This window comes from Hylobates moloch, unplaced genomic scaffold (genome assembly GCF_009828535.3).
Source record: "Hylobates moloch isolate HMO894 unplaced genomic scaffold, HMol_V3 SCAFFOLD_19, whole genome shotgun sequence".
In the NCBI taxonomy this organism is placed as follows: domain Eukaryota; kingdom Metazoa; phylum Chordata; class Mammalia; order Primates; family Hylobatidae; genus Hylobates; species Hylobates moloch.
In genome coordinates, this window is record NW_026652294.1 from 35691560 (window position 1) to 35717358 (window position 25799).

The 25799-nt window shown below is 49.1% G+C and overlaps 1 protein-coding gene across 1 annotated transcript; it reads right to left on the reverse strand.

Annotated features, from left to right (window-relative positions):
* Positions 1-7798: 7798 nt before the first annotated feature.
* ALOX15 (arachidonate 15-lipoxygenase) lies at positions 7799-18531 on the reverse strand. Its single transcript, XM_032139530.2, has 14 exons — positions 18370-18531; positions 16316-16517; positions 15939-16020; positions 15738-15860; positions 15469-15572; positions 15108-15268; positions 13999-14142; positions 12645-12854; positions 10262-10348; positions 9994-10163; positions 9710-9831; positions 9027-9127; positions 8735-8902; positions 7799-8625 (listed from the first exon to the last, which is right to left on the reverse strand). The coding sequence occupies exons 1-14, from the start codon at positions 18502-18504 to the stop codon at positions 8446-8448; spliced, it is 1989 nt and encodes a 662-aa protein (XP_031995421.2). The 5' UTR covers positions 18505-18531; the 3' UTR covers positions 7799-8445.
* Positions 18532-25799: the final 7268 nt, after the last annotated feature.

Sequence of the window (25799 nt, forward strand, 5' to 3'; positions counted from 1 at the left end):
TGCCTGCCATGCTGCTCCCCTCTGGACTGGTAGCTCTCTATCCCCTATCATCCTGGCATTTCTCTTCACTGCTGTTCAGCATGGAATCCCATGACTTCCAGTTCCACATTATTTTTCTTAGTTTACTTTCTCATTTTGTTGGTGCACATCCTGTAGTAGCTACTTAAGAGAGGACATACATGTGAGGTAAAATTTGACTCCTTGCATGTCTGAGATGCTTTTATTCCACCTTCCTATTTCATTGATCATCTGGTTGCAAGTATTCTCAGCTGAAAATCATTTTCACACAGAAGCCTGAAGGCATTGTTTTCTTTCAGTGTGGCTATTTAGAAGTCCAAGGCCAATACCTGATCTTTCGTATGTTTTTTTCTCTCAGGGAGCTTTAGAAATCTTTTCTTTATTCTGAGTATTCTGAAATTTGTGATGATGCACCTTGGGGTGGGCATTTAGTTCGGCCTCTCAATCTGGAGACTCACATCTTTCAATTTTGTGAAGTGGCATTATTTTTACTCTCACTCTCTCTCCTCTGTTTTCTCTTTATAGAATTTCTATTAGCTGGAAATTGGACTTCCTAGAGTGGTCCTCATTCTTATATTTTTTCAATTATTATTATTTTTAAATCTCTGTTTATTTTTGTTCTACTGTATCTTCCACCAAACTTGCTTTTAAATATTTTATTCTTACTCTTCTTTTGAGCAATTTCCAAAATTTCATTTTTGTTTTTTCATTAATTCCTTTAAAAGTAACATCCAAAATAGAGAATAAAGCATCTAACTCTTGTTTAATGGATATAACATCTTATTTTACTTTTCTGAAGAAATTATCAAATTTTTTTTTTTGATTTTTTTTTTCTACTCCTTCCATCATCTCTGCTTTCTCCAAATTCCTTTATCCTATTTGTCTGGATCCGACTCTTCCAAGTTGGAGGCTGTCTTTAAACATTGGGTGATCCTGGGCTGCCTGTTCTTGTCTAAGTGTGACTCACTAAAAACATGAGTGGGAACTCTGAGTGAGTGGGTGAGGCTTGTCCATAGAAGGACTTACAACAAGGTCGTTGGATAGCAAACTGGCTTCTTTCTTTCTCTCTCTCTTCCCTCCTTCCTTCCTTTCTTTCTTCTTTCTTTCTTCTTTTCTTTCTTTCTTTCTTTCTTCTTTCTTCCTTTCTTTCTTTCTTCTTTCTTCCTTCCTTTCTTTCTTTTTTTTAATGGAGCTTTGCTCTTGTTGCCCAAGCTGGAGTGCAATGGCACAATCTCAGCTCATTGCAACCTCTGCCTCCCCGGTTCAAGTGATTCTCCTGCCTCAGCCTCCTAAGTAGCTGGAATTACCGGCATGTGCCACCAGACCTGGCTAATTTTGGTTCTTTTTTTTTTTTTTTTTGGTAGAAATGGGGCTTCACCATGTTAGTAAGGCTGGTCTCAAACTCGTGACCTCAGGTGATCCACCTGCCTTGGCCTCCCAAAGTGCTGGGATTACAGGTGTGAGCCACTGCGCCCGGCCCAAACCGGCTTTCAAATTGGGGCGAGACTCCAAGATGTCAGAATGTGGAGGTCTTTTCTCTGGAGCCATTCAGTTATCCAGAGAGAATGTGTCAAATCTCCTACTGGCAGTGGGAGTGGGGAGGCGTGCAATGGGTGGGTGGAGAGAGCTGGGGTGCGCCTGCTGTAGGAGGAGGAAGGGGGTCCATCCACTCCCTATACAGGCCACGTAGCCCCCCTGTTTTTAGTCCCATGCCTTATGCCCACCTTCTGTAGATTTCAATCTCCCCGTCCTCAGCACCTAGAGTTCTACAAGACCACCCCCTTTCTGCTTGTTAGTTTCCTCGTCTGCAGGGAGCCAGGTAGTGATCCCCAGCTCTGCCAAGTCAGCTCCTGCTCCTCTCCCTCTTCCAGATATTGTGGGACTCTCTCATCCATGTTCGTCTCTTCCCTCATTTTATCCCCTTATGAATTTATATATTCTTGATTCCTTTATTGCCACTTCAGTGGAGTTTTGGAAGGGGGAAGTGAGCAATCTGCCATGCTTACTCAGAAGTGGGCTGCATTTTAAAAACAAAATTGGCTGCATTGCTCAAAGATGAGGGAGGGTTTAGGAAAACCAATTTGTGTGCAAGACATACTTTTTCACAGATATATGTACGCATGCCTTACATGATGAAACTCCTGTGAGAGGGGCCAACCCATGAAATTCCCAGATGGTGAACATAGGAACCACCTCACTGAATTGCTATGTGGATTAAATGAGCTAATACAAGTAAAATGCTTAGCACAGGGCTTGGCATTTGAGTTCTCAAGGGATAGCAGTGATGATTATTCTGATAGTTTGGGGATGAACTTGACTAAGGGCTCTGGGGATTTAGGGGAACTTCTGTCCATCCTCTTCTGTGCCCTGAAGGAGGAAGCACCTTCTGCAGGCTTCTCCTTGGAACCCCACCAGCCTGTGGATCTCAGAGCTCTTTGGAGTTTGAGAAGGGAATGGGGAAATCCCTCTGGTCTTGACAACTCTGATACTGCATAATTGGCATAAATGGGGCATCCCAGCTCAGCCTGGAATGTTCTCGTTTCTTGGCATGAACCTATCTTTTTGCAAACACAGTCAGTTTGTGTCTGTCCCATCAGCCGTCTTCCAAAGGTTTATTCTACCCAGTCCCGCCATACACATCCTTTTCAACATTAAAGTCACTCTTTAATTTGTAACAAAGAGATATGGGTCCTAGTTCTGTCTTTGCCACCAATTGCCTAGAAATAGCTCAAACTTGGGATCTAGATTTGATCTGCCCGGTTTGAATCCCAACTTTGCATCTGCCATCGATGAGCCGTGTCCCACGGGCAAGTACTCAGTCCTCCATGGGCCTTGGTTTCCTCGTCTATCAAATGAAGATAATAATAGTTCCTAACTCATAGAGCTATCATGGGGCTGAAAGAAATAATCCATGTAAAGCGCCCAGCCTGGTACTCAGAGTTCAGATAAAGCTAGCTGTAAGGATTACTATCTTTCCCAATTTAAACTCTCCCGCAAACTTCGTAGCTCCAGGCACAACTGGAGGTGAGGACTCAGGCATATGAAGCTTTTCCAGGGGCTGAGGCAGAGGAAATGTGATCTCCTGGATTTTGTTTGTAGCTTCTACTAGACCACATAGCAACCGAGCAACCTAGCAACGAACGAAAGCAATTCCATTTAGTTCCAAGTCAAGCAACTTACTTTTTCAAAAGTATGTCATTCCAACTTGGAAAATGCCAATCTTCCTGAGTAGTCTTCATGTCATAGAGACAAACACTTTATGGTAAAAATGCTATTTGATTTTGTTTCTGCTCAAAGCAGTTCTCATCACAATCTTTTTTTTTTTTTTTTTTTTTGAGACAGAGTTTTGCTCTTGTTGCCCAGGCTGGAGTGCAGTGGCGTGATCTCCGCTCACTGCAACCTCCACCTCCGGGGTTCAAGCAATTCTCCTGCCTCAGTCTCACGAGTAGCTGGGATTACAGGCATGGGCCACCACGGCCGGCTAATTGTTTGTATTTTTAGCAGAGACGGGGTTTCACCATTTTGGTCAGGCTGGTCTCGAACTCCCAACCTCAGGTGATCCGCCCGCCTCGTCCTCCCAAAGTGCTGAGATTACAGGCGTGAGCCACCGCGCCCAGTGCTCATCACAAATTTTAAAACTGATCACAAATTTTTTCCTCTGCTCTTCCGAGCCTACTGTTTTGTAAACGAGTTACTATATTGCCCTCTTGTGGAACATAGAGATTTCTTTGAGTCAAAGTCCTTGCTTGAATTTTTTTTTTTTTTTTTCTTTTTGAGATGGATTCTCACTCTGTCACCCAGGCTGGAGTGCAGTGGCACGATCTAAGCTCACTGCAAGCTCCGCCTCCGGGGTTCAAGTGATTCTCCTGCCTCAGCCTCCTGAGTAGCTGGGATTATAGGCACCTGCCACCATGCCCAGCTAATTTATGTATTTTCAGTAGAGATGGAGTTTTACCATGTTGGCCAGGCTGGTCTTGAACTCCTAGCCTCAAGTGATCCACCCGCCTTGGCCTCCCAAAGTGCTGGGATTACAGGCGTGAGTCACTGCGCCCGGCCGTCCTTGCTTAGATTTGAAATAGGACTCCCATTTATAATTTATTATTCATAGTATTAGGTTCATCGGAAAGTATGCTTTATCCACATATTTCACAAAACTCTTTTAAAAATTATTATTTCATTTTCAGTTGTTCGAACTTGGAGACTTTATGTTGACTGATTCTGTCTTCCTACAGCGATTCTACCTGATGGTATGTCAGTTCTGTTCCTTGAGCTTCCTCTGGGTTCAGAGGGCTACTCATAAATTAGTCCACAGCAATTCAGGCATAGTGGGGAGAGCAGGCCACAGGCCACAGGACAATTGTTCCGCAGGGGTTGCGGTTAGAACTCAAGGAAACTGCCTGAAAGCCTCCTTTGTGCCAGCCCCTGTCCAGCCTCACCCCAGCTGGAGGTGCTGATGATCCTAAAGAGGATCAGAACATGCCACCCCCAAAATATGCTACCTCGGCAGAAGAATATTTTGAGCTATAGGCAAGGAAGAAACAACAGATGCAGTAAAAGTTCTCTGCCCTCCTTTATCTGCCTAAATGCAGGACCTAAATTTTGCTTTGAGGAAGATGCCCCTCTGTACTCGGAAGAAAGAGAGTGACTCTTATCACCGGTGACGGGAGTTGCATCGAGAAGAGTCTGCAAAAACAAACAAATGGAAGAGAGATAACTGTTCTCGTCCATTAATTTCTCCCATATGTTCCTAAACACTTTCTTACAGTTTATTACCCCGGAAGCCTAAACATTCTTTTCTTTATCCAGTCACTTCTCTATAACCTATCACCCTTTGCTCAAATAGTATATAATTTCTCAAGTCTAAACACTTATTTGAGTTTTCTACTTCTTTTTGTGAAGCTCCTGTGCCCATAAAAATATCAACATCCATAAAATTTGTATACTTTTTCTCTTGTTAATCTGTGTTCTGTCAGTTTAATTTGCAGGTCCCCAGCAATAGAACATAAGAGAGTATGGGATAAATGTTTCCTCCCCTCTAATCTCAGGTATGGAGTTGGTCAGCGGAGGGGCAGGACGAGGGTCAGCAGCCTTGATACCCTTTTCCAGAAGAGCCTCTTGCAGTTGGTTCAGATCTTGAAAGTTACTCACCCGCTTCGGCAACCTCAGCTGCTGTGCCTGACAAACGGCAAATGACTAGAACCCAACCACACGAGATCCCAGGGGTCCAGGCAGGGTTTTCCCTGCCTCATCTTGACTTTCAGGTGGCTTTATGTGCCTATGCGGTGTTGCAATGTTAATCCTCAAGGGTGAAATCCAAGCTGGTTTATCCGCAGGGCTACCAAGGCCAGTGGTGATGGTGAGCAACGAGGCACTAAATTTCTTCTCCTAAAATACAGAGGATCTGTTCAACGCACTCGCAGTCACTGTACAAAAAGCTATTCTGTATTAGATCAGCAAAGGAAACCAGTCCAAGTGCAAAGGCAGTTTTAGATCTATGTCCTGTTTCCTGTGGAAACGTGAAATCAAAGGGAAGCTCACTGGTAGGACGGAGCAAGCACCTGTGAAGGTGCAGCCTTTTTTAAACTTAAGTTCTGATCAGCAGGTTGGCGGCGCGTCCTGCGAATCCATCCTTTAACAAGCATCCCCTGCGGGAGGGGCTCTGACGCAGAGTGTAGGAGGGCTGCCTGTATTCTGAGAAACACTGGATGGTGTCTGCCAAGATTCAATAGCAGACATTATTACAATTATCAGGAGACACAAGCTGTGCCAAATAGTAAAATAAGAAAAAATATATTTACGTTTCCCAGGGTTTGGCCCAATCAGACTGCTTGGCTCACATAAATGCCAGCACATAGGTATTTGCAAACAATAAACGTATGTTTAGCATCCTAAACTCTACTTTTAAATAAAACATTAAGGAAGTCATTATTTATGCAATTAGTAAGCCCATAATTAACACTGAAGACAATTAACAATAATTAACCCATAATTTTTACTATGCAATACTAATTTTAAAATACCTTTCACAACTCAAGGGATCAGGTTCAAATTTTTCTAGAAGGCCTAGCTTACACCAGCATCGATGACCATCTTCCTTTCTTGGAAACTGGACCTTCAGATCCTATTAATGTGTTTGATAATTTCATCATAAAGAGCAAAGACAAATGCGATGTGCGGACAGACTCTGCCATGATGCGAAATCATTCTTTGTAAAAGTTTGTTCAATACAAACTTTATATGAAAAAAAATTTCCCTTCAAGGAAAAAAAAAAGCCCTCAAAATTTTTCGTGGAAGCCTCTGGTATTTGCATTGGGAAATACGATCCAGTTGAAACATATATTTTTGATTTTTTTGCTCATTACCTTAAAAAATTACTGAATGCCTATTTTGTTACAGGTACTCTTCTCAGTATTGGCCCAGCACCATCCTTAAAGCAATCTTCAGTGAACATAACATATATAGATATATATATATAATTTTTTGAGACGGAGTGTCTCTCTTGTTACCCAGGCTGGAGTGCAATGGCATGATCTCAGCTCACCGCAACCTCCACCTCTCGAGTTCAAGCAATTCTGCCTCAGCCTCCTGAGTAGCTGGGATTACAGGCACACACCACCACGCCCGCCTGATTTTGTATTTTTAGTAGAGACGGGGTTTCTCCATGTTGGTCAGGCTGGTGTTGAACTCCCGACCTCAGGTGATCCGCCCGCCTTGGTCTCCCAAAATGCTGGGATTACAGGTGTGAGCCACTGCACCCAGCCAGGAAATATTATTTTTAAAGTCTGAAATCCAAAATTGCTTTCAAGGTGAATAAAAGGATTTTAAAATATTGTAACGATTTTATTTCTGTGATGATCGTTGAGTGTAAATTCTTCATTCTCTATCACAAAATCCATCTAAGACTTCAATAGAAGTGAAAAAATATATAGTTTTTTAGTCTGTGATTAAGGGGAACTATTTCATGGGATGAGAACTGGATATAGGCCAGGCGTGGTGGCTCACACCTGGAATCCCAGCACTTTGGGAGGCCTAGGCAGGCGGATCACCTGAGGTTGAGAGTTCAAAACCAGCCTGGCCAACGTGAAATCCCATCTCTACTAAAAATACAAAAAAATTAGCTGGGTGTGGTGGTGGGCACCTGTAATCCCAGCTACGCAGGAGGCTGAGGCAGGAGAACCCTGGAAGCAGAGGTATCAGTGAGCCGAGATTGCGCCACTGTACTACAGCCTGGGCAACAAAGCGAGACTCTGTCTCAAAAGAAAAATCAGACCAAACATCACCAGTTTGTCTTCTGTAGAATTAAACAGAATCAGAGGCAAGAAGCAGCTTTATTCACATTATAAATGAAACACTTTTGTTTTGTGCATACTGTTAGTTTCTGTTTTAAAATATTCACAGATGATCATATTAAGAAATAAAGGCCAGGTGCAGTGGCTCACGCCTGTAATCCCAGCACTTTGGGAGGCCACGGCAAGTGGATCACCTGAGGTCAGGAGTTTGAGACCAGCTTGGCCAACACAGTGAAACCTTGTCTCTACTAAAAATACAAAAAAATTAGCCAGGCATGGTGGCAGGTGCCTGTAATCCCAGCTACTCGGGAGGCTGAGGCAGGATAATTGCTTGAACCCAGGAGACAGAGGTTGCAGTGAGCTGAGATCGCACCACTGCACTCCAGCCTCGGCGGCAGAGCGAGACTCCGTCTCAAAAAAAAAAATTTAAAATTTTTAATTCTTTACCACATCAAGCATATGAACCCAGAAAAATTTTTTGGTGCTCTATATTCTTTTGCCAATATTTTATTTAAAACAGTTCAGTCCTAGATCTTTTCCATCTTTAGTATAAAACAACTTTTTATTAAACTCAATTTGGGTTCAAAATCCTATTTCTAGCCTAGGCAACATAGTGAGGCCCCGTCTCTACAAAAATAAAAAAAATTAGCTGGGCATGATGGCATGAGCCTGTAGTCCCCGCTACTCAGGAGGCTGAGGTGGGAGGATCATTTGAGCCCAGGAGGCTGAGGCTGCAGTGAGCCGTGGTGATGGTGCCACTGCACTCCAGCCTGGGTGTCAAAGTGAGACTGTCTTAACAACAACAAAAAAAATCATATTTGATTCATAAAAGATGTGGAATAATATGTATTATCCCCCTATTCTAGCCTTGAAATGGTTTATATAGTTGTGGCTATTTGCCGTATAGATCTGAATGAAGAATGAGGAAGAGAGGGAGGAAGGAAAGAGGAGTAAGGTCCCAGCTGACGCCTCTAGAGTAAAATGTGTTCACTGGGTGCAGAGACCATGAAAAGGTGCCCCTTTAGGGAGGGTGGGACATGGGAAGAGGGTGGGGCTTGGGAGGGCAGGGCTGTAACCACGAAAGGGTCAGCTTGTGGCTTGGGTGATGGGGGCTGAAATAACCAAAGGCTGGCGACGCTCAGATGGCCACACTGTTTTCCACCAGGCTGGGCCGCAGGTACTCGTAGGGCATGTCCAGCTTTGCATTCCGGATCTCGATTTCCTTATCCAGGGCAGCCAGCTCCTCCCTGAACTTCTTCAGCACAGCCTTAGGCTCGGGGCCCGAAAAATACTCCTCCTCATGCTGACCCACAGCCACCTGGCAGGGAGAGGAAAAGGTGGCTGAGAGCCTTATGACCCCCAGTCTGGGATGCCACACGTCCCCACAGCTGCCTCCTTCCTTAGGGCCCTGGGCACTCGGCTCTCACCATAACGGGCTGGCGTCTGCCCAGCTGCCAAACAATGGACATCTGGAGAGAAGCCTGATGGAAGTTGGGCAGTGTCGCCATCACTGTCTCCAGCGTTGCATCCTTGGTGGTTGGCGGGGGCAGCCGCATCGTGCAGGGTGCATTAGGGACCCAAGAGTACCAGTCCAGCTAAGGAAGGGCAGGGATCCAGAGTCAGTGCCTGCCAAGCGTGAAAGCCCTGTGGCCCACCTGCACACAGACCCCTCGCTCACTCCAGGCCCCAAATTCCCAGCTGCCCATCTCTGGTAAGTACCTGGCCCAGGTGCACAGAGGCGTGTTGGCCAGTGCAGGTGAAGATACACATGGTAACAAAGCGGCAAACCTGGTCCCGAGACTGTAAAGAGACAGGAAACCCTGCAAGGGGTGAGGAGAGTTAGAAGCTGGGAAGCCAGGAGTAGGGCAGCGCTCAGAGGACGAGGCCAAGAGTGGAGAACAAGAGGGGCGAGAAAGAGCGGCAGGAACGCTCAGTAACTCTTACGGGAATTACCATGACAGCAGGTTGGGGTGGGGGAGTGGGGAGTTCTGCTGGGAGGGTCCCACTCAGTGGGGTGCTGCTGCTGACTCACACTGGCTCACAACAGTCAGTCCATGACGTTAGGTGGTTAGCAAGCTGGTCAGCATCACCTTGGTAGTCACAGTAGAAGTATTTATACCATGGAAATGTGCAAAAGCTACAAATCAGGACGGTTCTTCCCGAGAGTCGGTTGTTAAACATTTATGAGCAGCCACTGGTCCCGCTGCATCTGGCACCTAGGGGTTCTCGGTGTGTAGGACGGGGACCCGTCTCTAGGTGAGAGGGAGTGGAATCTGAGAAGGCCTTTGGAGTTCTCATAGGTGTCGAAAATGCTTCTGGGAGATTGCACAGAAGCACGGGGGATTCTGGGAAGGTCTCTTGGGTTTTGTGTCTGAGATCTCAGGGCAGGGGCTCCTGTTTACCTCGGTCCTGGGCCCCTTGCAGCCCGATTTCAGTGATGTCTCGACACCAGCTCTGCAGCTCTGGGTCATCTTTCACAGCCATGTCTGTCTTATAGTGGAGACTCACGATTCCTTCCACATACCTACCAACCAATGGAGCAGGGCCAGGGAGCTGAAGCCAGCTCTGCCCCTGCTCACATGACCAGGTCAGGGCCCCAGGCCCCCAACACATGCAGACCTCCTGCTCTCCTACGTGTCTTCTCCACCCCCACTTGCACCGCCACTGGCCTTCCCGCTTGCCTCACCGATAGATGATTTCCCAGAGCCGCAGCGCATCTTGAGCATAGAAGGAAGACTCCACTCCCAGGAGGCCCCGGTCAGCCAAGTCGTCAGGGGGACAGAAGGAGCTGTAGGTTAGAAAGGCTCCAGCTTGCTTGAGCAGCTGCACATGGCCTCCCCCACCAGTGCTCATTATCTGAGAAGTGAGGATGAACAGGGTCAGGGGAATCGATCTGCCCTGAATCCAGAGCTGGAAAGAAGAGAGACCCAGAATCTCCCTTTCTCTTCCCATACCTGGTCGAAAATTCCCATGTCAGAGACCAGCCCAGTCCTGGCCCGGATGTTAATTTCCAGGGTGTATCGCAGGTGGGGAATTATAAGCTAGAGGGAGAAACAAAGAGAAGGGCAAAGTCAGAGGAGAGCTGCAGCAGATCCCTGCAGGAAACAGGGGCTGACAGCAGGAAAGGCGCCAGGTCTTCAGAAAAAGCACAGATGTAGAGTTCAGTGGCCTCTCAACAGTGAGTTTTCAGAAGTACCATTCGACCCAGCAATCCCATTACTGGATATATACCTCCCAAAATATAAATCACCCTACTATAAAGACACATGCTCACGTATGTTCATCACAGCACTACTCACAATAGCAAAGACATGGAATCAACCTAAATGCCCATCAACAATAGACTGGGTAAAGAAAATGTGGTAGATATACTCTGTGGAATACTATGCAGCCATGAAAAAGAACAAGATCATGTTCTCTGCAGCAACATGGATGGAGCTGGAGGCCATAATCCTAAGTGGACTAACATAGGAACAGAAAGCCAAATATGGTATGTTCTCACTTACAAGTGAAAGCTAAACATTGAGTACACATGGACACAAATAAGGGAACAACAGACACCAGCATCTACTTGTGGACGGAGGATGGAAGGAGTGAGGGGATCCAAAAACTACCTATCGGGTACCACGCTTATTACCTGGTGACAAAATAATCTGTACACCAAGCCCCTGTGACACACAATTTACTTACAGAACAAACCTGCCCATGTATCCTTGAACCTACAATTAAAGTTAAAAATAAATACATAAAAATAAACCACTGAGTTTTCAGTTGATTTGCATCAACTATTTGCATTCCACAAACCAGACTTAGTGCTTTATGATAATTGAAAGAAATCATTCTTTGTTGTTGTTGTTGCTGTTTTGTTCTGAGATGGAGTCTTGCTCTGTTGCCCAGGCTGAAGTACAGTGGTGTGATCTCAGCTCACTGCAACCTCCGCCTTCCGGGTTCACACGATTCTCCTGCCTCAGCTTCCCGAGTAGCTGGGATTACAGGCGCGAACCACCATGCCTGGCCTCCTTTTCTTTTCATATTTTTTCATAGGTCTAGACCAAGATTTCTCAAGTTTTTTTTAAATCACCCACTAAGTACCCTTTTGAGATATTTTTTCCTAATCTCACTCCACCTCATTAAATATTAATGCTACATATATACTGTATATCTGTCTATATATTGCATTATATCTGTGTTTTATATAGATATATATCACATTATATCTGTGCTATATAAAATAATAAGATTTGGCCGGCCACAGTGGCTCACGCCTGTAATCCCAACACTTTGGGAAGCCGAGGTGGGCGGATCACCTGAGGTCAGGAGTTTGAGACCAGCCTGACCAACATGGCAAAACCTCATCTCTACTAAAAATACAAAAATTAGCCAGGCATGGTGGCAGGCGCCTGTAATCCCAGCTACTTGGGAGGCTGAAGCAGGAGAATTGCTTGAACCCAGGAGGCAGAGGTTGCAGTGAGCCAAGATTGTGACACTGCACTCCAGCCTGGGCAGCAATAATAATAATAATAATAATAATAATAATAATAATAATAATATTTTTCACACACATTTTCTAACCATCTTCATCCCTTGGGGGACATTGTGCCCCCACTGAGAATGGATGGTCTAACCACTGCCTCCCTCCAGAGCCTGGTCTCCTCCCTCTCCCCTTCATCCATTACGCTCGCCTTCTTTCAGTTCTTTAAAGAAGACAAGCTTGGACCAGGCGCAATGACTCACACCTGTAATCCCAATACTTTGGGAGGCTGAGATAAGCGAATCATCTGAGGTCAGGCATTCGAGACCAGCCTGGCCAACATGGTGAAATCCTGTCTCTATTAAAAGTACAAAAAAGTTTAGCCAGGCATGGTGGTGCGCGACTGTAATCCCAGCTACTGGAGAGGCTGAAGTGGGAGAATTGCTTAAACCCAGGAGGCAGAGGTTGCAGTGAGCCGAGATCGCACCACTGCCCTCCAGCTTGGGCAACAAAGGGAGACTCCATCTCAAAAAAAAAAAAAAGAAAAGAAAAATCAATGACTGGCTGGAAAAGATCTTTTTAACGTTATTTCATAGGTTCCTCTTGTTGGATGGAATCCTTGGTCCTTTGCATGTACTGTGCTTTACATATAAAAAGAGTAAGATTATTTTCGCCACTTTCCGCAGGTGGGAGGTGGTATCCCCTTTGAAAATGCATGGCCAGCCCTGCTCGTTCTCTGTTGCTGTCACATTGTCCATTGTTTCTCTCCATACCCCGAGACCCCACAGAGAGGGAGCCTCCAGAGGCGGCAACGTGCCCTGGGACAGAGATAGTGGCAGGCAAGAGAGAAGGGGATAAGATGTTACCTTGAAGATAGGATGTATCGACGGCAGGCACCTCATGGTGGCCACAACAATGACCTCAGCCATCAAGTGTCCCCTCAGAAGATGAGACTGCAGCTCATGGAGCTGGAAGTCAGAGCTGCGCACCCAGCATTTGGCCAGAAGCCAGGCCATCGGAGGATCCGTGGGCAAGAAAAGTGGAGGTGGCGGGAATCCTGTGCTGGGCAGTTGGAGCTGCAGCAGGGACAAGGTGTGGGGAGAGAAGGCATGAGTGCCGGGCACTCGGCGATTCCCGCCCTCCCTTGCATGTTAACCTCGCCCTTCGTCCTCCAAACGTGTTCCGCTTTCCCCGTCTCACTGCTGCCGCTCCCTACAGCTCCCATCTCCTCCCCTCCCTTCCTACCCGCTCGGTGCATTAGCGCCCTGCCAGCTGCTTCACTTCCAGCATTCTGCAGAAACTGCTCTTCTGGTGCCTCCTCCAGCCTCCACTTCCCCTTTCAGTCCCCACAGTGTGGACAAGATTCAAACCGCCTGCTTCCTTCATCCCACACTGTTTTTCGAAATCTAATCTTTTAGCCCCACTTCTACACAAATGACTAAATCTCTTGTTCTCAGCTGCCTGCTGGACAATCTAAATGTCTTCCCGTTCCCTCAACATTGGCCAGACAAAAGTCTACCTGGGCACCCTGTTCTCTTTATTGGTGCTATTTCTGCAGGCACCTGGCCTGGCTCCCCTTTCCCCTCTCCTTGATCTCCCTCTGCACTGCATCCACCTGTCCTCTCCATCCCGAAGGTCACTACCCACATCCGAGCTCCCCTCCTCCTGGGGTCAGTGCTGGCATGTTGCCCCAGTCCCTGTTTCTAGCATCTCCCCCCTCCAACCCACCCTAAACACCACTGCCCACACCGCGTGCCCACAGCACGTTTCATCACAGCCTTCCCCAGCTTCCCACCTCATACTCCTTAGCCTGGCTTAGTCTGGCCTCTGGTCCAACTGTCCCCTAGGAATCTCTTGACTCCTCTACCTCAGCCTCTGCCCAGTCTGTCCTGCCCCTGAGAACCGGTCCTTCCTCTCCCTGCTGCTTGTCTGAGACCTGGCCCTCCTCCAAGGCTCATGACACCCCACCTCCCCAATCCCTCCTGGCCTGTCTCTGTCCTCAGGGACTTCCTCAGTCGTGGAGCTTCTGCAGACTGGCCCCGTGTGTCTCTCCAGCTACATTGCAAGACCTTCAAATCAGAGACTTAGCCGTTTCCTCCTTTCACGTCTCCCCGGTGCCTTAGCTCAGCGCCTTTGCAGGTGGTGCTCAGTGAATTTTGATAAGGGGCTGAGCTTTCTCAAAAGCCAGAGACTGGGAGCAGAAATCCTGAGTCCTCTCACCTGGATGACCATGGGCAAGAGTTTCCCATCAGGCTGCAATTTCAGCATGACTAGAGGGGCAGCCAGGTGCTGCTGGCTACAGAGAATGACGTTGGCCTTGATCCCATCCAGCAGGGAGAAGTCAGCTTCAAACAATGTGCCTCCCTGGGTGGGGGAAGAGGTCAAGGGCTGCTATCAACATAAAGCATCTTCTTCCTACTCTGATTCCTCCAAGGGGGAAGAGAGAGCGAGAGAGAGGAGCTAACTTGTCTCCATCATCTACTTTATACCAGGTAATGGATCATGTGCTTACTGCCTCATATTTTTTTTTAACCAGGTTCTTACTCTGCTGCCCAGGCTGGAGTGCAGCGGCAGCATCACCACAGCTCACTGCAGCCTGGACTTCCTTGGGCTCAGGTGATCCTCCCACCTCAGCCTCCCAAGTAGCCGGGACTACAGGTGCGTGCCACTACACCAAAAATTACAGGTGATAATTTTTGTACTTTTGTAGAGACAGGGTTTCTCCGTGTTGCCTAGGCTGGTCTCCAACTCCTGGGCTCAGGTGATCCTCCTGCAGCCTCCCAAAGTGCTGGGATTACAGGTGTGAGCCACTGCGCTCAGCCTTATAATTTTTATACCTAGTTGAATGAGCCTCAATTTTACAGAAGAGGAAACAGATCATCAGAGAGGCTGGATACTTTGCCTGAGGTCACACAGCTTACAAACAGCAGAACAAGGATCCACATCCAAGCCTATCTGCCCCATAATCCCATGAATTTCCTCTCTGTTCTTCCATGTCACCTCCTGATGAACAGCCACAGCACTCTGACCCTGATTCTCTTACTCTGCACACTCCCTGAATCCCTAGCACCAAGGGCCAGTCACATTTCTTCATTTGACCCTGTTTCTATCAATCATTCCACCTTGCACACCCTCCCTCGGCAGCTACTCTCGTGTGGGAAGGAGGCTGAGCAGCTGAGCTTCTCCAGGGTCCCTCAGGACCTCTCCTGCAGAATCCCTCCTTGCTGGCTGGCAGCAAGCCAGGCCCCCAGTGGGTCCCACAGCAGCAGCATTGACACTAGCCCACCCCACCTCACTGTTGAGCTTCCTCAGGGCTCTGATGTCCATACCTCCAGCTCCTTCTCCAGCTGGGCCTGCAGTTCCTCCATGCCTGGAGGGAACACGAGGCGAGCAGGAAGGTGAACGGAGCGCCTCAGCACCACGGGGTTGGCGCCATTAAGAAACTGGTACCCAAATAAGGCATCTTCCTTCCAGGAGTCCCGCACGCGCTCTGGGGAAGGCAGTTGTTGAGCAAGTTGTGGGATCTGAGCTCTTGATCCTTCCAACCCCACCAACCATGCCCCCTTGACTCCAGCCCACCAGAGGGACCCAAGTCTCTGGTCTCCCCACCCTGCTTCTTTCAATTCCCCTGGGTTGGGTGGGATCTGGGGGTAAGCGTCCTGGGAGACATATTGGGGTGAGGAGACTGACCAGCCAGCTTGCTCTGGCCACACCAGAAAATCCGGTTGAAGTCATCTAGATCCTTCCAGCAAGTCAGAACATTTAAAGAGTCTTTGATAGCGAGGTCAGCCAGCCTTCAGGGCAGGATGGGGCAAAGGGTTTGCGCATCATTCTGAGACTCCAACATGACGACCACAGGCACTGATCTTGGGCCGGTCCAGTGCAGTGCAGCCCATAAGCCCCTTGGCTTCCACTACACCAGGACACCTCCCTCTCACCCATCCTCCCCTTGCTCTCACCCCTTGGCCAGCGAAACCTCAAAGTCAACTCTCTTGTCTTCCAGAAATCGCTCATCCACAGGGAGATCACTTAGTTTGGCCCCAGCCACACTCAAAATTAAGCCATCCTTCCAGTTTCCCCACCTGTGGGGCAGGAAGGAAATCAGGCGTGGGTGCTGGAAGCATCAGCAGCTCACGTGGGGTCAGGGGAGATGGGCTCACCGGTACAGCTTCCTTCTCTCTTCCAGCTCCTCTTCCCGGTGTTTCTGGAACAGGCCCTGAGGGTCGTCGCCCACAATGCGGCCTAGAAGGACAGAGGAGGGCTTGGCCAGTGACTTTTTCTGAGAGACTCTTCTCGTCTCTGCCAGGACAGCCTCAGCACCCCGTCCTTCTATGTGGCCTCTGCCCCTTCAGCATCACGCCCCCCCCAGCCTCGAGCCACTCTGTGCCAGCTGCAGCCACCGCCCCTTCGACACCCCCAAAGACCCCTGCGCTCCAGGTTCCAGCACCTCCATCCTGCGCCCTCTTCTCCACACGCGCATCCCCCCAGCTTCTCTCGCAGCCCAGAGGCCTCCTGACACCCTCAGCCCCGCGCTTACCGGTGCCTTCGGGCAGGCTCAGGACGCCGCCGCCCTCCACCCAGCGGTAACAAGGGAACCTGACCTCGTCCCCGGCTCCCGGGCCCTGCACGGAGATCCAGCTGCAGAACCAGGCGTCGTCCTTAAGCAGGTGCCGTTTGCGCAGTTTCACAAACAGCAGCGGCCCCAGATACTCCGGTACTTCCACCTTGAATTCTGTCTCCTGCGGGCGACAGAACAGGCTCAGCCCCGGTGGCGCCTGGCGGGAGGGGCACCCGGCTGAGCCCTGCTCCCTCCAGCGCCCATGCCCTTCCTCGGAGCCTCTGAGAGGAGGAGACTATCGGGGTGAGGGGACTGAGCCAGAGAGAGAGGGACGGGGCCGAGCGGGTGGCCCCAGGACTCGGTTCTGAAGGGACGGGGACGGCAGGTGGGAAGGTGCGCTCCTGCCTTCACTGTCTCTTCCCTGTGGTCATTGACTGTGCCAAGAGCTGGGCTGGGCGCTGCCGCGCCCTGGACAAGCGCGCTGTGGAGCCGGGACGCACCGGTGGCAATTCCCGCTGTGCGACCCCCCCACCCCACCCCGCCCGAGGCTGAGGACCTGCAGGGGCCCCACCGGCCTGGGGACAACCTTCCCGGAGACCTGGGAAGAGGGCTCAGCCAGGGAGAGTGACAGAAAGGGAAGGCAGGAGAAAGGCGCGCTGGGCAGAGAGAGCAGCGGGGAAGGGAGGGCGAGCAGCGTCTTGGAGCTGGAACTTAGAGCCCAGGTGCGCGGGGGGTCAGCAGGTCCGGAGGCTCTCGAAGGTGGCGCCCAGGGCTTTGGATTTGGTCCCGAGAACAAGCGGGAGCCGTTCGAATGTGTTAAGCAGGGGGAGTGAATTAGGGAGACATCATTCCGGCTTCAGAAGGGCTTGGAATGTCCGCAGCAGAGGTGGTGAGGCCGCTGGAGGTTTGAAATGGCTTTTAAAATAGAGAAAGCGGGGGGACAGACGACCGCTCTGGCGACCGCAGTTTCCAGACACCAGAGCTGTGTGGAATGAGGGGCGCTCAGAAGCATCCCCTTAATTCCAAGGAGATCGAGTAGCGGGAACATTTATTGAGCGTTTACTGTGTGTCACCAGCTGCCCATCATAGGGAGTAAAAAAAGGAGGAGGGAGCGCGTTTCCACCTTCCGTGCCCCGTCCCCTCACCATGGAGTCGCGGGGCCACCTGCTCCGTGCGCATTTTCCCTCTTTCTGGCTCCTTTCGCCCCGCTTTCTCGGAAGCTCGGAGCAAAGCCGTGGGGTGCGGGGAGCAGGGCTCCGCAGGTTCAAGGGGACGCGGGCGGTCGGGGGCGGGACGGATATTGGGCAGGGACGCGGGAGATGCTCAGGGTCTAGAACTGACTGCGCCGGATTCTTGTTTGGAGGGAGGTGAAGAGAAGGAGGAGGCGCGGGTGACACCGGGGGAGGCAGGAGGAGAGGGCTGGGAGGTGGGGAGAGGGGAGGACCTCATCCGAGCATGTTCCTTTGACGTTCCCTGAGACAGACATCCGGATTTGGGGATCTGGGAGAGAGCTAGAGCAGCGATGGGAATTTGGGGTTTCGCGGAAGAAAAAAAGTAACAGGACCCGGTAGAACACCAGGTAGATATGACATGAGATATGACGGGAGGTGGGTCGGGAAATCGAGAGCGTTCTCCTGTCTTGACTCCCCATCCGTTCCCTCTCACCACTCACTCCACCCCAGGTGATAAAGCCCGAAAGATCAGAGATCCAACAGCGCTAGCGGTTGAAATGTTTGTTAAAATACAGAAAGCGAGAGGACCGACGGCCGCTCGGGTAACTGCTGAGTTTCCAGACGAGGGAGCTCTGTGCAATGAGGAGCACAGGTGCATGCCCTCAATTCCAAGGAGATCGGGTAGCGGCAACATTTATTGAGCGCTTACTGTGTACCACCAACTGCCCTAAAGCCCCCCACCCCCGTGGCCTCCGTGCGCTTTGAGCCCAATGCGCGCGCCCTTGGCAAAGAGAATCCGCCAGAGGCCGACGGGGGCGCATGTCCTCCCCCGTATTCCCCGCCCGGCTCTGGGGAGCTCACCTTGCCCCGTGCGGGCCACAGTCGCGTCCCGAGCGCCGCCTCCCCGTGCTGGCCGACCAGCCACAGCTGCACCTGGTTGTTGGAACCGGCATAGAGCGAGGCCCCAGTGGACACGCGGATGCGGTAGAGACCCATCTTGCTCAAAGATGTTTCGCTCCTTCTGGTGGGGAAGAAGGGTGGACGAGCTAAATAACCCAGCCTGAGACCCCGCCCTCTCGGAGGTCGCTTGCGGTCGGAATGTGGGTGGCAGGTCTCCAATCAACTCCGCCTACCGCTGGGGCCCCTAGCTCCAAGGAGCAGAGCTTCAAGGCGCAGAATTCAGCCCCAGTCCAAAAGGCGGTGTCCTGGCGAGAGCAGGGAGTGGAAACCACTATCTTGAAGGGAGGGAGAAGAAGAAAAGGATTTGGACCGAAAACACGCAGGAAGAGGGAATCAACGCCTGGTACAGCAGGCAGGTGTTGTGGGGGTAGGAGTTATGCACGTGTGTACCACGGACTTTGGGCCAAGCCTGGGTGGCTGGGAAGCCAACCTCCATCTAAACGCAGGCGTGCACACGCACAGACACGCACACACACGCACGGACACACGTGCACACACACACGCACACACACGCCTCACAAGTTGGATTGCAGGAGAGGGTGAAGTGGGCGAGGAAACCCAGTTTGCAGTGGCATTTGAGGAAGGTACATTCAGGCCACGGAATTCATTTGACCAGCTTTGCACACTTGCCTTCTCTGTGCCAGCCACTGGGACTCATTCCTTTTGAGCATAAAAGCCTCTGCCTCCCTGTTGCCTGCAGAATAAAAGTCCAAATGTTTCTGGCATTCAATGCCCTTGCTAACCTGACCTGCCCTCCTCACCTCTCATCCCACTGCACCCTGGCATCTCCTGTGCTGGAGCCATGTGTTCCCTGGAACCGCCCTCCCTCGCTGTTCTCTCAAAGAACTCACTTCTGGGTTAGTCTGTTCATGCTTCTAAAGCCTAATTCGTCTCCAGTTTCTTTTTGGGCTGGAGCCATGTGTTCCCTGGAACCGCCCCCCCTCGCTGTTCTCTCAAAGAACTCACTTCTGGGTTAGTCTGTTCATGCTTCTAAACCCTAATTCGTCTCCAGTTTCTTTTTGGGCTGGAGCCATGTGTTCCCCAGAACCCCACCTGCTGTTCTCTCAAAGAACTTTCTCCTGGATTAGTCTATTCATCTATTCATGCTTCTAAACCCTAGTTAATCTCTAGTTTCTCAGGAAAGTCTTACCCAGTACTTTCACCTCTCACCACCCCACCAGAGCGAATTAGCTTTCCTTTTTTTTTTTTTTTTGGGTTTTTTTTTGAGATAAGAGTCTCACTCTGTCACCCTGGAATGCACGGTGGAGTGCAATGGCACGATCTCAGGTCACTGCAACCTCCGCCTCCCGGGTTCAAGCAATTATCTGCCTCAGCCTTCCAAGTAGCTGGGATTACAGGCGCCTGCCACCACGCCCGGATAATTTTTGTACTTTTAGTAGAGACGGAGTTTCTCCATGTTGGCCAGGCTGGTCTTGAACTCCTGACCTTGTGATCCACCCGCCTCAGTCTCCCAAAGTGCTGGAATTACAGGCATGAGCCACGGCGCCCGGCCCAGCTTTCCTTTCTAACACTTTTCTCCTTGTGCACACTCCTACTCTTGCACAGTTGATACTGCAGTGTGAGCATTTGTTTGTACGTGTGTATCCCCCACTAATGTGAGCCCGTCCTAGGCAGGGACTACACACCCAGCAGGACTCTCACTGTTGTTTCCCCTGGAGACAGCACAGTGTCAGGGCTTGCGGGTGTCAATAAGTGTTTGCTGAAACACACTGAGGTGAAAAATTCATTATAAATGAATCCTTCCCTTGGGGGAGACAAAGGGAAACAAATAACTATCAGGCAATGTAAACAAAAGGGGAATAGTCACATAAACTCCATGGCATGGATTATAATCAGCCTGGTAACACAAATGAAGTCCAGGAAAATATGTCTGTGATGCATATTTTCTGGTTTGCTTGTTTTTTGGTTTTGGTTTTGGGTTTTTTTTTTTTATGAGATGGAATCTTTCTCTGTCACCCAGGCTAGAGTACAGTGGTGTGATCTCGGCTCACTGCAACCTCCGCCTCCCAGGTTCAAGCGATTCTCCTGCCTCGGCCTCCAGAGTAGCTGGGATTACAGGCACCCGCCACCACACCCGGCTACTTTTTGTATTTTCAGTTGGGATGGGGTTTCACCATGTTGGCCAGGCTGGTCTTGAACTCCTGAACTCAAGTGATCCACCTGCCTTGGCCTCCCAAAGTGCTGGGATTACAGCTGTGAGCCACCCTGTCTGGCCCTGCTTAATTGTTTAGTGGGAAGTACATTCATGTGATTCAAAATTCAAAAGGTACAAAGTGATATTCACTAGTTTCTCCCTCCTCTTGGCCCCAAGCCACCCAGTTGCTGCACTCCCGGCAATCACTGTTACCGGTCTCTTCTGTGCACTAATATTACTGAGCAAATACACGCTTATCCTTTTTGTCTTTTTCCTGCACGTCGTAGCACGCCTTATTCTGCATCTCGTTCTTTCATGGTGCAACAGGAGGTCATTCCATATCCGTGCATAAAGAGCTTCCTTGTTCTTTGCTAAGGCTGCCATTTGCTGTAACGTCATAAATTCTACTAGTATCTTGTAGTGGACACAGGTTGTTAGTAATCTTTTGTAACTATGAAAAAGTGCTGAAAGAAATAAACCTTGCATATACAGCATTTCTCCTATGAAAGTATATCTGTAGAACAAAACCCTGGAGATAGAATTTCTGGACCAAAAGCATATCGAATTGAGGCAGAAACTGCTCAATCGCCCTCCGTAGAAAGTTGTACTGATTTACACTCCCACCAGTGGACTATGTATGAGAATGCCCATTCTTCCTCACTTTTGCCAATGGTGTGTTCATAACCTTACCTTAGCCAATCGGATAGGTGAAAAATGGTACCCTAGTTTTAATTTTAATTTGCATTTCCCTTATTATGAGTAAAGTTGAGCTTTTTTTTTTTTTTCTTTTTTCGAGAAGGAGTTTCGCTCTTGTCGCCCAGGCTGGAGTGCAGTGGCGCAATCTCAGCTCACTGAAACCTCCGACTCTTGGGTTCAAGCAATTCTCCTGCCTCAGTCTCTCGAGTAGCTGGGATTACAGTCGCCTGCCATCATGCCCAGCTAACTTTTGTATTTTTAGTAGAGATGGGTTTTTGCCATGTCGGCCAGGCTAGTCTCAAACTCCTGGCCTCATGTGATCAGCCCGCCTCAGCCTCCCAAAGTTCTGGGTTTACAGGCGTGAGCCACCGCACCCAACCAAAAGGTATTTTTTATAAGTGAAATTCAGAAAAATAAAAATGTGGTGGGTAAAATTCATCTTCCATAGAAATGGCGCAAACCCAGGCCGGGCGCAGTGGCTCACGCCTGTAATCCCAGCACTTCGGGAGGCCGAGGCGGGCGGATCATGAGGTCAGGAGATCGAGACCATGGTGAAACCCCATCTCTACTAAAAATACAAAAAAATTAGCTGGGCACAGTGGCAGGCGCCTGTAGTCCCAGCTACTCGGGAGGCTGAGGTGGGAGAATGGCGTGAACCCGGGAGGCGGAGCTTGCAGTGAGCCAAGATTGCGCCACTGCAGTCCGGCCTGGGCGACACAGCGAGACTCCGTCTCAAAAAAAAAAAAAAAAAAAAAAAAAAAGAAATGGTACAAACCCAGTAATTTTCTTGCAGATTAAAAGTGTGACTGAAGAGTTGGGAGGACCTTCAAAAGTGATTCACAGTAACTTGTGGGTAGACTGAGTGAGGTTAGATTATGGTGCAGTTGGGATGGGAGAGGAAAGACCCAGGCCATTTCTTCCATCCTTGGATAGGGATATCTATGGTGGTTAGCCTATGCCTGTTCCAACATTATATGTTGGGGGTGGGGTCAGATGACTTTCTCTTTAGTTTACAGGTCTTCAGAAGAAGAGGAGACTGGGCATGGTGGCTCACGCCTGTAATCCCAGCACTTTGGGAGGCTGAGGTGGGAGAATCACCTGAGTTCAGGAGTTCAAGACCAGCCCGACCAACATGGTGAAACCTCATCTCTACTAAAAAATACAAAAAGTAGCCAGGCGTGGTGGTGGACACCTGTAATGCCGGCTACTTGGGATGCTGAGGCAGGAGAATCGCTTGAACCCGAGAGGTAGAGGTTGCAGTGACCTGAGATAGTGCCACTGCACTCCAGCCTGGGCAACAGAGTGAAACTTCTTTAAAAAAGAAGAAGAAGAGGAATTGTACTCTGGAAGTATACTTAAGGTAATACAGTTGAGAAATCTCATCTATACACGGATCTGATTTAGATAATGAAATTCTAGACTTTAAGCTGATGTTATAATGGGATTAGACTTCGGAGTAGCTTGAGAGGGAGGCGAGAATATTTTGCATGTGGAAGGAATGTAAATCACCGGAGGTCAGAGGACACGCTGGTGGTGGCCATTCTTTAAAACGTCCACCAGTGATTCCGACCTCCTGATATGCATGCCTTTGCATAGCCTCCTACATTGTATCTGGGTTGGTCTGCAAAGCCAATGCAGTATGAAATGATGTGTGTGACTTCCAAAGTTAGGTCCTAAAAGACATTGGGGTTTTCCTTCTCCTCCCTCCCCACTCTCCCTCTTTCTTGTTCCACTTTCTCTGGGAGAAATTAACTACTACGTCATGAGGTCACTCAAGAAACTCTATGGAGAGGTCCACATGGTAAGGAACTGAGCCCTCCTGCTACGAGCCAGCGAGGAACTGAACCCTCCAACTAACAGCCATGTGGGAGAGCCATCTTGGAAACAGATCCTCCTGCCCAGGTTAAGACTTCAGATGACTACAGCCAACCTCTTGACTGAAACCTCATAAGTCTCTTGAACTAGAACCAACTGCCTCCCAAAACTGTGTAAGGTAATGGGTGTTTTTTGTTTTGTTTTGTTTTGTTTTTGAGACAGGGTCTTGCTCTGTCACTCAGGCTGGAGTGCAGTGGCATGATCACAGCTGACTGTAGCCTCCACCTCCCAGGCTCAAGTGATCTTCCCATCTCAGCCTCCCAAGTAGCTGGGACCACAGGCACGTGCCATCATACCACTGAGTTTTGAGGTCTTTGTAAAGCAGAAATAGATAACTAATATGGTCTGCATGCTTATTTTCTGAATCAAACTCCCAAGCTTACGTAAAGCCAAAAAATATTCAATGAACTGACCACTTTCAAAATTAGTTCACTCACCTCTTCCTCCTTTATTTTTTTGTGGTTTTTGTTTTTTTGTGTTTGTTTGTTTGTTTGTTTGTTTTTGACCCGGAGTCTCGCTCTGTCACCCAGGCAGGAGTGCAGTTGCACGATTTTGGCTCACTGCAACCTCCGCTTCCCAGGGTCAAGCAATTCTCCTGCCTCAGCCTCCTGAGTAGCTGGAAAAACAGGCACTTGCCGCTACGCCTGGCTGATTTTTTGTATTTTTAGTAGAGACGGGGTTTCACCGTGTTGCCCAGGCTGGTGTCAAACTTCTGAGCTCAGGCGATCAGCCCGCCTTGGCCTCCCAAAGTGCTGGGATTACAGGCGTGAGCCACTGCACCCGGCTCTTCCTCCTTTACTAATGCCAGCTACCACCTTTGTCCATCTAACTGGCTACAGAGTGATATTTCAAGTCTTGAAACATTAGAAGACTTTGTAAAGTCCATGGAAGAACTGTTAGAAAACGGGTCAGTCAGCAAAGCAACTGACAATGTTGATGTTGAAAGAGGAGGCATCCACCTGCAGTGGCTCAGATGAGCTGAGCAGGGACAGGAGAGGGACAGTCAATAGGTGACACATTGGCTGCAGTCAAAGCGACAGGCTTGGACAACGAACAAAGCTTTTCTATGCAGGCGATGTCCACTGGTCACTTATGGGTACCCTCTCTGTCCCAGTGTGGCTCCAGGACACTGACATCAGATGATATTTCCTAGATAAGTACAGAGAAGACCCTGGATGTGGACTTTGCTTCTCCCTGGGCCTCCTAATGCCTGGGTTTTTGAAACTCAAAAATCCAAAACTGAGCTCAAGTGCAGTAAGCCCCAGCTGAGATTATGAAAGCACCAGGATCATAAAAATACATGTGCCCACTGGGTGCAGTGGCTCATACCTGGAATCCCAGCACTTTGGGAGTCTGAGGCAAGAGGATCACTTGAGCTCAGGAGACCAGCCTGGGCAATATCGTGAGATTCTGTCTCTACAAAAATGAAAATAGGCTGGGTGCGGTGGCTCATGCCTGTAATCCCAGCACTTTGGGAGGCCAAGGCGGGTGGATCACCTGAGGTTGGGAGTTCGAGACCAGCCTGGCCAACGTAATGAAACCCTGTCTCTACTAAAAATACAAAAATTAGCTGAGCGTGGTGGTGGGCAACTATAGTCCTAGCTACTCAGGAGGCTGAGGCATGAGAATTGCTTGAACCCAGGAGGCAGAGGTTGCAATGATCCGAGATCGCAGCCACTGCACTCCAGCCTAGGTGACAGAGCAAGACTCCATCTCAAAAAAAATGAAAACAAAAATAAAGAATATTAGCTGGGCACGATGGTGTTTGCCTGTAATCCCAGCTGTGTGGGAGGCTGAGATGCAAGGATCACTTCAGCCCAGGAGTTCGAGGCTGCAGTGAGCTATGATTGTGCCTATGCACTCCAGCCTGGACAACAGAGTGAGACCCTGTCTCTAAAAAAACAAAATCAAAAAATATGTTAATATTGTACTTTACAAGTATTATTTTGTCAAAGTGATGTCGAGAATGTCAAATATTGCTTCTCACCTGGGCGCAGTGGCTCACGCCTGGAATCCCAACGTTTTGGGAGGCTGAGGCGGGTGGATCACCTGATCAGGTCAGGAGTTCGAGACCAGCCTAGTCAACATGATGAAACCCCGTCTCTACTAAAAATACAAAAAATTAGCCAGCTGTAGTGGCAGGCGCCACTACAGGATTACAGAATCCCAGCTACTCAGGAGGCTGAGGCAGGAGAATCACTTGAACCTTGGAGGTGGAGGTTGCAGTGAGCTGAGATCACACCGTTGCACTCCAGCCTAGGCAACAAGGGCAAAACTCTGTTTCAAAAAAAAAAAAAAAGTATTGCTTCTCACAGTCCTAGAAGAAAGGTAGCAGGATACGGGAGGGAAAAAAACATTGTGCAATGCTCTATGTTGCATGATGTGGCTCCTCCAGGAAATTCCGGGAACTTCCATGCAATTCGTAAAATGCTCGATGTAATGTGATTTGGAATGAAGTAACTGAATTTTGTATCTAAATGTCCACCAGAGGCATCCAGAGACGTCATATTGGGGTCTGGGATTAGAAGCAAAAGACAAACTAAGGCCATAAGTCTGAACGCTTCCACAGAAATTTGGGGGAACTCTTTAGATTTCTCCAGGCCAT

Bases quoted from the DNA above. Each gene is read 5' to 3' on its own strand.
- ALOX15 (XM_032139530.2), bottom strand. From the start codon at position 18,504: ATGGGTCTCTACCGCATCCGCGTGTCCACTGGGGCCTCGCTCTATGCC. The intron at 16,518-18,369 runs GTGAGCTCCCCA...TGTCGCCCGCAG, and splicing joins TGTGGCCCGCACGGGGCAAG to GAGACAGAATTCAAGGTGGA. The intron at 15,861-15,938 runs GTGAGCCCATCT...CCTGCCCCACAG, and splicing joins GAGAGAAGGAAGCTGTACCG to GTGGGGAAACTGGAAGGATG.